The following is a 13,230-nucleotide window of genomic DNA, read 5'->3' on the forward strand; positions in this document are numbered from 1 at the left end:
ATGGGACGAGCTCGCTTACATTTACGGTTCCCAGCTTTCTATTATTGGGGAGAGCTGGAACTGTATTTTCTATTCGCACTGTCAGTGGTGAGGGATGGAAAAGGGTAAGGGATAAAATCGACTTATTCTTGATATCAATATCCAAGTCCAGAAACTCGCGTTTGTCTTGTAGTCGTCTTCAGGACATGATCGTGATCAGTGTGGTGTTGGAGGGGAATGTATTTCGCCCACCCATCTTAAAATTCGCAGTGCAAAACCAGCCAACTGTTTTCGACAACCCTACGCGGATCACCTATCATTATTGTCCCATGGAGCGAACGCATCAGAAAGAGAAGTGGTCCAGACATAGCGACAATAAGATAAAAAGCTGGTGTATATTGAACTCGACATTATGCTTTGCGATAAAAGTAATATGAAACGCCCCAGCACTTGGCGACGTTTGACTTGAGAAAAGCAAAGGGAACTGCAAATTTGACCAGCAAAAAGGCTGCATGCGAAAAGCAGTAGTAAGTAAGGGTATCATCGCTGTCGTGTGAGGGCGAAGTAACGAGACGAAGAAACGATATTAGCAGTAAAGACGCAAAGAGACCATTACCAAACACCAGACATGCCGAGAAGGAAACTTCGCAACGGCAAACAGCTCAGTCGTCCGTAGCATTCATCTTACCCATTTCAAGGCCGACTTCCTCAGTCTTCATACGCTCACCATCTGGCCCTCTGCGTCCGCCTCCCACAAAGCCCCAAAGGCCGACTGCAGCCACAGCCCAAGCAATGACCACAAAAGGCACCATGACGGCACGACCGGCAACCTCAACTGCGCATTGCTTACTGTAATCCTCTCGCACCATGGCAGCACCTCCAACATCTTGCAGTTCGCACGCCCAAGTCTCGAGATCGAAAGTACCAAAGTTATAGCGAAAGAAGGTCTCTTGGGTTGCAGCTGTATCGTTCATGCGAGAAGCGCGGAAGTTGACGAAGCCCTCGCGGAAATGCGAGGTGTTTTTGTGGGTGACGAAGATGGAGACTAGAGCGAAGAGAACGAGGATGGCGTTGGTGATGTGCAGGAACATTATGTTGCGACGGAAGGCGTATGATTGTGTCTATCGAGTCATTAGCATTAGTCACCTCTACTATATAGCAACAGTGCGTACCCGCTTGCCCATTTTCCAGTCCGTGACTACGAGTCCGAGGTGTGCTGCAGCCAGACATATACTAAGGGTAGCAGCGATAATGGCCAACTTGGCTGGTATTGCGTAGAGCATTCTCGGTAGAGCGGCCATAATGATGGCGTCGCCTGGCTCGCCATCTTTTCTTGTGGTTTGGAAGGTGAATCCCGTCCGACGGTTGTCTTCGATGAAGCTGTAGGTCAACGCCTTGAGCGTGATGACTGGAATGGCGATTATGAGTAACAAGGAAAGGAAGACACTATACAGTAGCCTTGCAATACGATGATGCGGGCATGAACTAGTATTGAGTGGCTGATTGAAAACTGGTGGGACATTTTTCTTGGATTGGAAGAGCGATGTGACTTTGTTGGCTGCCGGTGGGAGGGTGAAGTTGACTTTCGTCATATTGGTTGTGATTTTATCTCTACCTTTCCCGGCTAGGTAATGATAGGATATGAGCGGGCTGTGGATGGAAGAATTATACGTGGACTGACTGATGGCAACGAGACATGGTAGAGTTACATAGCATTCGGTCACCGCCGAGGCATTCGTCCCAAGAGTTGCATGCCTGGATAGTCGCCCACACTGTGATTTCTTTACCTATAATCTCTGCTGAGAGATTTATCGTTCTGTCAATGCTGGAAGGGTCCTTGGTGGTACCTAGCAAGGACTTGCTTGAACGGTCGAGTACATCTCCGGCTTGTTCTAGATGAATCGCAATGCGACTGACAGGTGTCAAACGGTCTGGTCATCGTGTATTGGCTGTTAGCATGTGTCGCGACAGGAAGTGTGAGAGATGCGCAACGCGCACGACCCGCCCACTGCACCGATGATGGTTCTCCCGCGTCGCAATAACGCTCTCTGATAAGCGTTAGAGAGCTTTCTTGGGTGTTCGCGTAGTCCGAAAGCGCCTGAGGCATTATTTGATCACATATCATTGCTGATAGACTAATGTGCCGCATGGGACACGGCGCGATGGAGTGTGTAGATCCCCCGCAGGATGGCTTGCATCGAGAGGACGCGTGTCGCTCCTACTATGATGGGCCAGTATAGTAATCGCCGGATAGATCAGATGGCGCGTCATGTATATGACAGCGGGAAGTCTAATGGATCTTTGCCATTGGGAATGTCATGACGTGGTGGGTGCAGTGGCATACCATGGGGTTTTTGGAGAAAGAAAAAAACTCTGTTCAAATCAATGACAAGACACGACAGTTTACAGGTGCGTGTTTTAGACGTCGATATGATATGTCGACAACAAGAGTGTGGTGATGGCGGGTGAAAGGCGGTGGTGATGTCAGACATGCCCGAGCGCTAACTGTCGAGGAGTCGCGATTCGACGCGTTGGCAAGGCATGTCGGCCAACAACACGCAATCCCCTTAACCACACGCCATGGCCTTTACCGCGCTCAACAACAAGCCGTCGGCACCCATAGTACCCGTGCAAACTCCGCCTGCACCTGCACCTGCGCCTGTACCCGCGCCAGCTGCCCCGACTCTCGCACCGCATCCACAGGAAATTGATGTCGCTTTCGCTAGCAACCATGAGCTGCGGAAGCGCGTACACGCCGCGATAGGTATGTGGCCTCTATTCGACTCCCGACTATTACTAATTTCCTCCCAGATCAGAACCCCGCGCAAAGTACTCTTTTCCGCGACATTTCGACTTACATTCTTAATCAAACTTCGCAACCTGCTGCCGAGCCAGCAACAAAGAAACGCAAGATCGAAGAGAGCAACCCCCCACAGAACGGCGCATCAGCGTCAGGAGGTAGTCTCACAAGTACTGCAACGAAAGCATTCAAAACATACCCAGCCGTCAGCGTCGCCATACCCCAGCGAAAGAAGTTCAATCTCGAACTGCTCGACAAGAAGGATGGCGGCATAAGAGCCGTAGGCGCCAATGGCAATGTCGAATTTGCCATTGCGTGGAAAGACGTCGACCAGGTCTTCTGTTTGCCTATACCCGAGAAGGCCAAGAAGCAGCACCATTTCATCGTCATACCACTACACGGTGACGGAGTGGCGCCCGTGCCAGACGAATTAAAGGCCTCACCACCAGAGCCCATAGTATGGACGTTCGAGGAGGCGACAGGCAAGAACATAGTCGAAGGCGAAGATCCAGGACCAGGACCCATGGCTGAGGCGATTCATCATTGCCTGATACAAGCTGGGACAGGAAAAGAAGTCGTCTTCCCAGATGCCGACGAATTCGCCAGCGCTGTACCAGAAAGTCACAGGAAGGGTGAGAAGGCATACCACGTCAAGGCACACAGGGGAAGCAAGGAAGGTGCGTCATACACACGAAAATCACGACCCAGAACTTCTGCTAACATGCTCTAGGCTACCTGTTCTTCACCTCGGTAGGTATCCTCTACGGCTTCAAGAAGCCTCTCGCATTCTTCGACTTCGCCGCTATAAACAGCATATCCTACACCGCCGTCCTGCGCAACACCTTCAACATCGTCTTCACCACACCAACAGGCGATATCGAATTTGGCATGCTCGACCAACAAGACTTTGCCGGCATAAACGAATACGTCCAGAAACACGGGCTGCAAGATGCTAGTCTGGCTGCGGACAGACGCGCAAAGAAGCTTAACGTAAACAAGGTGGGCGGCAAGAAGGAGAACGGAGCGGCAGTAGAGGAGGCTGCCGGTGAGGAAGAGGAGAGCGAGCTGCAGAAGGCCGAGAGGGAGTTGCAGGACCAGGAAGACGATGAAGAAGAGGACGATGACTTTGACCCGGGAAGTGAGGGCGAGAGTGAGGGTTCAGGCTCTGACAGTGAAGACGAAGATGGCGAGGGGGGAGGCTACGAGGAGGGCGACACAGCCGAAGTTGAGTATGATGAGGCTGGTGGCGATGAGGATGTTGATGAGATGGAACACTAGTTATGTTTCACGCATGAGTACGCGTGCGAGCGAGATACCGCGCTCTGCCAGGTTCTATATGAGCTCCTCACCGTACACAGCGTCCTCCAAACTAAAGTGCATGCACCTCACATTTCCCTCTCAGTCTGCCCAAGTACATCGTTTAAGAAGACGAGAATCATGACGCTCACTTCTCCGAATCCGCATCCCTTCTTTTTATCGTTGCGGCTGTCTTATGATACTACTGTCTCAACAATTCAACACTGCCTATGGGAACACTACCAATCATACAATGGTATATACTTGGACGTGCGCGCAACATGATCCACGTGTCTGATTCCTGGGTCCCTCGCATTGTTAAAGCCCATGCGAGTGTGCGTCTTCTAGTTGCATGCCGCGCAGCGTAGTTCCCAGTATTCCTCACTAGACTCGAAATCGTCAGTGTATTGTGCATGCTCTACGGGGAGATGGGGAGATGAGCTCAAGCTCTTTGAATCGGGTGCTGGCTCTGTGACGTGGCTGGTCTGCGATCTTAGCGGTGAGGTTCAGACTTAGCCAGAGAGTGCAACTGAAACGCTACAGCTACTCAACACTGAGGAAAACGAGTTCGCCACCTGCAACCTGAACACGAAGCTTGATACCCTTATGCTTCTGTGTCTGGTGCTATTGCGACTTAGTTGCCATAGAACTGGATATGCCAAAGTCTGAAGCTGTCCTGGAGTATCGAAACGTGCATTGCAGACTTTTCAGTCGAGCTAAAATAGTTTGGGCAAAGGTCATGAGATATCCTACTCCTGTCGTTGTTTGAACATCATGTCTTGTTCACCTTCCTCATGTCGTCGCATATCCACTCTCCGATCCTCCTAAGTCCGTCTTTTAGCTTTTCCTCCCTCTTCGGACTTTACACTAGCTAACACCCGTTGTCCTAGAGTAGGAGGCTGTGGTTATCGGGTTATCAAGTCCAACTGGGGATGACTTCCTCTTCCCATCGTCGCATCTCTGCCCAAAGCAAGAGCCGCTCGATCGAACCACGTAATGCCTTCGCCTCTCCATGGATCCACGTGGTACGGATAGCTGTTCAGAAGAAGAAGGTGGAAAACCTACTCATCGAATACGTTGAATACGGACCTCGCGTACAGAGAAGCACCGTCAAGCCGACCTCGGGATCGAAGTGCGGAGGATCAGAGACCACGACGATACTGGACATGGTGTTGAACCTCGTTTGCGTCGATCGCGGCTAAAGGCAGCTTGACTCCACTACGGCCGTACCCATTATGTAGTTTTGTCCGTGTCTGTTGTCGTGAAGTGGCTCTAGAGTCGTGGCGCAGCAAGCCAACCATGTTGAATCGCACACTATTACATATTCCTGTCACCGGATAATTCATCCTTAGTAATTACCCCAGGTTTTTGTCGGGCCTTTTCCGTATGGTATATTGTAGTTTGAGATGGTTTCGGAAATCAATTCCTCCAAGAAACTTGGGTGAGGCAGTGCAAGATGGCAGCACGTGATTAATGATACTACTGCCCAGCCGGTGAAAAAAGGGCCTTTGTCGGTCTGGAGAAAATCACTGAGTCGAGCTGAACGGCGAAGACATCGTGAATCATGCGAGAAAACAAAATCATGCACAATTGCACAAAACACAGTCAGAAAGCAAAATATGCGAACGTGAAACACTTGCTGTGTAAGATCGGGGCGCTCACCTTTGGTGCCACAACTCAATGTCAAGCCTGCTGATTGCATCAACAAAATGCAATCCAGTCATCTCGATGAGATATCGATAACATTTCGTCTACGTATGCTGAAAGGATGCAGTCAGCTTGGCATCGTGATACCTCGGTGATTCTCTCCAGGAAACGCCGATGGTGTTGATTTTACTTCCTTGATTCCAAGGCTTCTGTCATAGCTGACGCGGTCGGGCAGGGCTGAGGCTGCAAGCCACCACTGCGCCTATCGAGACAGATGCAGCGCCACGTGAAACCGGAAAATGCAGCTGCAGATGCACTGCAGAGTAATCCAAGCAGGAACCAACTCGATAATAGTAGCTATAGCACCGGGCACAATAGACCGTAATATGTGGAAATAGCCGAATCTCGCAGTAGTCTAGGAGTAATTGGAACGAACGATAGGGGTAGGCAATTTCAAGGACTGCCCTGAGTCCAAGGTCTTGTAGAAGGCTGTCCAGATCGATGAGCACGAAGGCATCGAGGTCTGGATCTGAATGCAGATTGCTGACATGTCTTGGAGTGCGGAGTGGGAGTGTTGAGAGGCACCAAGTTGCGGCTTCGACGATGAAACGTGCGGCACATCCATGAGCAGGGACCCACAACGGCAAAGAGTACCAAGTCCGTCCTCTCAGGGCTTCGCTACTAACTCACTCGTTCATCACCCGCACGCGAACCAACATGCCCGCCTTCGCCAACGTGCCCCAGCATCGGGACATTACTTTTGCAAAATACGCGACGTGCTATTCGCCCGGGTGCGAGTTACTTCATTGTCCCTGCACATAGCCACCCCTACGCGTAAGGCCAAGCAGCGCCGCCGTTAAGTCCGCCAACCCTCACTGGTATCACGATAAGCCTGCAACCATGCTCGCTCGGGTATCTCACTGTTCGCGCCTCATGGCGTTTGTGACGCGTACCTCTTGCACAAGTTGTGTTGTCATGTCCTGAGGTTGTTTGCGGTCTGCCCAGCCGGTGACGGGTCTCCGCAAAGCCGCCGCATTCGGCCAGCATTGCCCAACCACGCATCAGCAGTAATACCGCTGGTTCAACTGTGCCTACAGATACCTACTCACCAAACTAAGCCAAGTGTGTGTACGTAGACCATGCTTCTGTCAGCATCTGTCTTGGGGCTTGGGTGGTACTTCTTGGAAGGCGGACGATCCGGTCTCCACCATCTATAAACCTCTTTGTCCACATCCACCAAGAAATATCTGATAGAACATCACTTACTCAAGTTCAAAACACCTTGTCTCATTGGTTCGTTGGCTCTCCTACCCTTACGCCAAATCAATAGCTTTGTCATCTACCTTGCTTTAGGGACGCCTCTCAAGCCACTTCAGCCGGGCGTCACTAGCCTCGAAGCGTCGAGCCCTTTGACATCTCTTACTTCAATTTCCTTTCAACGTTCTTCAGGGCCATCAAAAATGAGACGCAATACTAAGACGTCTGCTGTAGGCCTATTGGCCTTGGGTAAGCCTATTGCCATAGCCGAGTTGTACTATAGCACTAACCACATCTAGCCTATCGTGCCTCAGCCCAAGTTGCCAATACCAGTCCCTCGGACGGTGTAACCTTTGGGCTCAACATCCCCGAAGCAACAGCAGCATCCTCCGATGCTGGAGAGATCTTTTTCTCGATATCTGCATCGAGCAGCTATGAGTGGGTTGCGCTCGGTCAGGGTAGTGGCATGGCCAATTCCAACATGTTTGTTGTATACACTTCAGCAGATGGCAATAACGTGACATTATCGCCACGAACGACAAGCAGCTATAGCGCCCCTAGCCCTAATGATGCTGCGCAAGTCACGCTACTTGAAGGCTCTGGTGTCTCGAATGGAGTCATGACTGCCAACGTGAGATGTGAGTATTATACTCCTTCATACAACTCGAACATCCATTGACATGTAATTCAGGTTCCAACTGTAACAGCTGGTCCGGCGGCACCATGGACTTTACCTCCAACAGCGGCAACTTCATCTACGCCTACCAATCCTCAGGGGGTCCCAAGAACGATGACTCTACGTCTGCATCCATCCGCCAGCACAGTAGCGAAGGCGTCTTCAATTGGGAGTTCGCTGCCGCTAAGGGAGGCTCAAGTGTAAACCCCCTTCTCAACACCTCCCCCTCCGGTACCACCGGCGGATCAGGCGCAACTCCGACCAACTGCCGCCAACGCCCTTCTGGCGCCGCAGCAACAGCAACAGGATCAGGGTCAGGATCATCAGCCAAACCCAGCAAGACCGCCCCCTACGATGATGACGACTGGTGGACTGGCCGACCGACTGCGCGCCCAACATCCTGGCCTACCGGCGCACCATGGGATAAACGTCAATCCGACGACTCCTCACTCCCCTACTGCGATACGCTTCCCAACAACGGCGGTGCCAACTCTGGCGTCACAACCATCTCCTCCAGCGAACCCAACACGAGGAAACACCTCATCGCCCACGGTGTCCTCGCCTCTCTCGCATTCGTCATCCTCTTCCCCGCAGGATCCATCGCCATCCGTCTCGCTTCCTTCCCCGGCGTTCTCTGGTTTCACGCCTTGTTCCAAATCTTCGCTTACATGACATACACTGCTGCGTTTGGTCTAGGTATCTGGCTCGCTCTACCAGTCAGTGGCGGTCACTACATTGACAGCTACCACGCCATCATCGGCATGCTCGTCTTCGCGCTCATCTTCTTCCAACCAATCTTAGGCTGGATGCACCACGTCCTCTTCAAGAAGTACAGTCACCGCACTCTCTGGTCCTACGCTCATATCTGGGTTGGTCGCATCGCAATAACCCTCGGTATCATCAACGGTGGACTCGGCCTGCTGCTTGCGGGTAACTCGCCTGATGGTGAGATTGCTTACGGCGTTGTTGCTGGTGTTATGTGGGTTACCTGGGTTGCTGCGGCGATCTGGGGCGAGATGAGGAGGAAGAAGGCAGCGAAGTTGGCGGAGCAGCAGAGGCCCGAAAAGCTTACGGGCGAGAGGAGGCAAAGCGATAACAGCAGGAGTGATGGGAGTGACACGGATCTGAATGGGCACTACAGGCCCGCTAAGGAACAGCAGGCATGAGTTGCCTAGGCAGAGACGCGGTTTCTGATTCTGGTGTCTGGAGTAGTGTACCGAAAAGGAAGAGCGATGTACATGATTAGGCGCAGGTAATTTCCTTTATTTGTCCGTTTGAGCGAAGTATACCAATCATGTTTTGCACCTCAACAAGCCATGTCCATTCCGATCTCGTGATGACTCGATTGCAAGTATTCTGAAACACGAACTCGGCTTTTGCCATTGCAATGTCATTGCACGATGAAAAAATTCTTAGAATCACCGCCTCCCCATACCCAACACTCTACTCGCTGCTGTGCTAACCTTGATCACATCCCTATAAGTTAGGCTCACTCTTGTACCTCTGAGATTACTGCCACCATCCCTAGCAATCGCATCTTTTCCTTCCTGACTCAATAATCCCCAATTCGCCACCGTTCCCTCACTCAATTCCTCATCAACCTCAATTGACGAAATACCGTGCATCAGCTCCCGATACGCACAACCCGTCGTGATGAGCAAGGAGCGGGGTTCCTGAAAAATACGTGTAGGTAGGTGCAACATTTTTTCTTGCCGGTTGTCCTCGTTTCTAGTAGGTGAGGATTGCTCGATTTCCTGCCTCTCGTTCCTATCCTTCTTCCCATCTCCTTGCCCCTCATTATCCCCATCCTGCTGTCCTTCTTCGTTGAAGGAAGATTGTGGTTTAGGAAGCACGTCCAAGCACAACCCCGCACCTAAACTGACAGTCGCAACGACATGGGCATACGCATCTCCGTCTTCGTGCGGCATGATGCCTTCACCGGGTCTATACTCGTTGACGAGAACATGGTTTGGCTGGCCGTGCGGTGTGTGGTCAAAGATTCCTAGGTCTTTGAAGCGAGATAGGATGGGGTTGGTGAGGTAAGCGGGTAAAGGGGCGGCGAGCAAGGTATTGTTTTTAGTGAGAGTGGAGGGCAGAGCCTGGAGACGCCGATGAGTGAGGTGTGTCCATCTCTGAGCTGGAATCTAGGAATATTAGTTACATAAATATAGTTTTTAAGAGTAGTGCAGTGAAGATGTTTAGGTGTGTTGATTGTTCCATGGGCTGTTGTGAGGGAGCGAATAAGGCGGGGTAGTTAGTAGTAGAACTGCAAGCTTTGTGTCTGCAATCTCATGCGTTGGAGAATAGAAAAAAGAATTGGGAATTAGGGCGAAGAGAAAAACGCACCTTCTGCACTATTGACGATTCTTCTTCCGCGCTGATGAAATTTGGAATGTAGTAGAAGTCTGGTGGTAGACCCGCGATGCGAAAAGCCTCAAGGTTAGTCTTGGAAATTCCCCATTGATCATCCATGTTTCCTTTTCGACTGATGTGAGACTGTTACCAGCAGAAATGAAAGCCTTGCTCTTTCGCAATGATATGTCGAAGTTGAATGAGCGATTGTTCGAAGATGATGTAATGCAGAGCAAACGCGCCGCTAATTCGAGCTAGTCGCGCGCTCACGTGCAAACAAACATTTTGATGTAGGGCCGCGAGCTGCAGCATGCTTCGACTCAAGATTACAAAATGGGACTTCTTGACTGAGAGTGAATGAAGATGGATGCATAACTATGTAACATGCAACATGTAGAGATCTATGAACAGTAGAAGAGTAGCCGCTCCACAACTCCAGATACCCATGCTAATATCAGGACTATTTCCAACGCTCATACTCACCCAAGGGGAGGAGCATCAGATCATTCTGCAACGTATTCGAGCCATATGCAACATCGCTGCATCAACCCACAAGTCTGGGGCCCACTTCTATCCCAAGAAGAAAACGCTATATGACCCCGCCGCTGTAGACACCAAAAAAACACATTCACATCACAGTGCAGCCACCTGGACCACTTCGCGCACGGCGACGGCGGCCGACACCACCAGTAGCACCAGCACCGCCTTCCTCCTCATCCGCATGCATCATCTGCGCTTCCCTCGCTCTCCTTCTCCGCCGCCTAGCTCCAGCACCACCAACACCTGCTTCCTCATTTAGCATCATCCAATCGGCCCACTTGCGTTCCAAACGCGCGGCGGCAGCAAAATCACCCCTCAAGACACGCTTGGTGTGTTCCTCCACCGTAGGTTGCCAGTTATGGAAGCACTTGAGCTTGATAATCTCACGTGGATACGTCGCGACTTTGCTCGCAGAGCGCGAAGAAGGACGTGTGATCTCTGCATTTCGAGATAGGACTTCGCGAACACCGGTCCATGTTACATTTGCGCAGTCATATGCTTCGATGCGAAGACCAACCTCTGGGCGCTCTGAGTTGGTTAAGCCACGAGCGGCGCGGTTGCGGTTGCGGAGGCCTGATGCGGCTTCTGCGAGGACGAGGTCGGAGATGCGTGTGTTATCCATGTCAAGTGATGCGAGACGGGTGCAGGCTTTCAGTATGGGGAGCATGCCCGCATCCCCTAGGTTTTCGCAGTAGGAGATGCAGAGGTGTCGCAGATGAGGGGCGCATGGAGCTTCAGCGAGTGTCTTCAGGACTTCGTTGGTCAATCCGTCGATCTCTTCAACATCTAGATGCGTAAGAACTGGCACAGTAGGCAGTAAGCTCATTAACGCATCATCGGTGAGTCCGCCGCATTTCGAGACTTGGAGGCCTTCTAGATATGGCACGTTGTGTACTAACGTCTTTAGGCCGGTATCGGTGATACTGCGGCAACGAGTAAGGTTCAGGTGCTTGAGGTTTCTAGGTGGGACGATTGGCCGATCGGTAAGGACGTCGACCTCTTCGTCTACGCCCTCGATCAAAGCAGCCAGCGCTTCATCATTGAGACTGTCGCAGTTCTTGAGGTCGAGCCTTTCTAGAGTGTTTCGCTTGAACAATTCCACCATCAGGTCGACGTCGTCCCAGCCTCGTACTTCACCAGCTCTGATGTCTCGCAACTTTTTACAACCTTCGACAACCTTTTTCAGCCCACGGTTGTCGATGTTGTTACACCACGAGATGTTCAAGACTTCGACTCTTGGGCAGTGTGCGGCCAGGATCTTCATCGCTGCATTCGTTGCGCCTGCGAGACCCGAGAGATTAACGTGAACGAGGCGGCTGTTTTGAAGTAGGAAGCAGTGGATAGACGTCCGATCAATCCGGCATCCCTGTAGCGAAAAGTTCTCCAGGTTCTGGCAGGACTCTATAAAGCCATCCTTGCCCCAGTGTTCCCTCAGTTGTACGCAGCCTCTCAAGTTCAAATCCTTGACAAACGGACCCGCCGATGTGATGATGTTGACCAGAGCGTTGGCTGAGATGTCGCGGTAAAAGTTGCTCGTATCGAGATCGCTCCACAGCTGACCGTCGAAGCACATGGTATGCCACGATTTGGAGACGCGCGAACATCGCACAATTTCCTTGGGTTCGAGATATTTGAGAATCTGCATGCGAATCTCGGTGGGCATGTCGCCCCAAAAGTTGAAGTTGGCTCGTCTCTGGACCTTGCGTACAGGCCGCGAGAAGTAGTCGCTCTCGGCCTCGGTGCCATCCCGGGTGAAGGGTCGTCGTGCCGAAGGGAGAGGTACCGAGGATGGAACGTCTGGTGTCTTCATGCGTAGGCGGGTCCTCTCATCCCAGAAAGGAGTGCCGGGCGGGCTGTTGGCTACGGATGTTGGTGCCGTAGAGTAACCATTCGACAGTTCTGACGAATACGAACTGCCAAATGAGTTTCCATACGGCGAGCCAGGCGATGCAAGAGAGACGCAAGACATGGATGCCTTTCCGCCGCTTCTCAGACTGTGTGAACGAGGTCTGCCCATGTGTGCTAGGCTATTGGAAGACGCCATGCGTTGTAGGCCCATGAACAGACGCTGTCTGCCCTTCATCTTTGGCTGCTCGATCATAATGGCGTCTGATGGAGGAGTTTCCGGCGAGGGGTTCACTTCGCCATGGTCGACGACCACGGAGTCGATGGATAGCGGCTCCATGGTGAGGCGTGGCTGTACGGTGCGCGGTGCTCGGCGATGAATGGTTGGGCGCGGGGAAGGAGGGTGCTGTCAATGTCGAGAACTTGACCAGGATATCGTCACGACTGCAGGAGCAAGATGGCAGGCAGAGAAGGTGGGAACAGTCCCGTACCAGCAAAAAGGAACAAGCGCAAGAAAGCTGACGCCGACCCGGCGGTTGGGTGCGCGGTTTTTGATAGCTGAGCGGATAGCGGAATGGGGCAGTTCCAGTCTAGAAAGGCGAAAGGCGGGGAGCATGGCCCGTGTCATGCGGCGAGCGAGCGAGGCAGGCCGATCAACAGCCCTTCGGTTCAAGAACGATCTTGAGCCGTCAGCTAGCAAGTCGACCGAGAGCTGACTATAGCGTGTAACAAGATGACGCGAAGGATGCCAGCAGCAGCGACGTGCAGCGTCTTTCATGTGCTGCCACTGCTGTCGTCCAATGTCTTATCGTCGCTATCAGAAGGCCCGATTGGAACG

The 13,230-nt window shown here is 52.0% G+C and overlaps 5 protein-coding genes across 5 annotated transcripts; 2 read left to right on the forward strand and 3 right to left on the reverse strand.

The window, feature by feature from the left end:
• Positions 1 to 641: 641 nt before the first annotated feature.
• Positions 642 to 1,571, reverse strand: AA0111_g4616 (hypothetical protein; the record flags this gene model as incomplete). Its single annotated transcript, XM_028650639.1, has 2 exons — positions 642 to 1,100; positions 1,152 to 1,571. The coding sequence occupies 2 exons, from the start codon at positions 1,569 to 1,571 to the stop codon at positions 642 to 644; spliced, it is 879 nt and encodes a 292-aa protein (XP_028507869.1).
• A 988-nt stretch (positions 1,572 to 2,559) lies between these two features.
• Positions 2,560 to 4,057, forward strand: AA0111_g4617 (Histone chaperone; the record flags this gene model as incomplete). Its single annotated transcript, XM_028650640.1, has 3 exons — positions 2,560 to 2,743; positions 2,791 to 3,456; positions 3,510 to 4,057. The coding sequence occupies 3 exons, from the start codon at positions 2,560 to 2,562 to the stop codon at positions 4,055 to 4,057; spliced, it is 1,398 nt and encodes a 465-aa protein (XP_028508189.1).
• A 3,125-nt stretch (positions 4,058 to 7,182) lies between these two features.
• Positions 7,183 to 8,821, forward strand: AA0111_g4618 (hypothetical protein; the record flags this gene model as incomplete). Its single annotated transcript, XM_028650641.1, has 3 exons — positions 7,183 to 7,228; positions 7,279 to 7,617; positions 7,671 to 8,821. The coding sequence occupies 3 exons, from the start codon at positions 7,183 to 7,185 to the stop codon at positions 8,819 to 8,821; spliced, it is 1,536 nt and encodes a 511-aa protein (XP_028508062.1).
• A 252-nt stretch (positions 8,822 to 9,073) lies between these two features.
• AA0111_g4619 (hypothetical protein) lies at positions 9,074 to 10,127 on the reverse strand (the record flags this gene model as incomplete). Its single annotated transcript, XM_028650642.1, has 2 exons — positions 9,074 to 9,799; positions 10,002 to 10,127. 2 exons carry the CDS (start codon positions 10,125 to 10,127, stop codon positions 9,074 to 9,076), a joined length of 852 nt encoding a protein of 283 aa, XP_028508061.1.
• A 508-nt stretch (positions 10,128 to 10,635) lies between these two features.
• Positions 10,636 to 12,732, reverse strand: AA0111_g4620 (hypothetical protein; the record flags this gene model as incomplete). Its single annotated transcript, XM_028650644.1, has 1 exon — positions 10,636 to 12,732. The coding sequence occupies one exon, from the start codon at positions 12,730 to 12,732 to the stop codon at positions 10,636 to 10,638; it is 2,097 nt and encodes a 698-aa protein (XP_028508144.1).
• Between the last annotated feature and the right edge of the window lie 498 nt (positions 12,733 to 13,230).

This window comes from Alternaria arborescens (assembly GCF_004154835.1).
Source record: "Alternaria arborescens strain FERA 675 chromosome Unknown contig_8, whole genome shotgun sequence".
NCBI classification, from domain to species: Eukaryota; Fungi; Ascomycota; class Dothideomycetes; order Pleosporales; family Pleosporaceae; genus Alternaria; species Alternaria arborescens.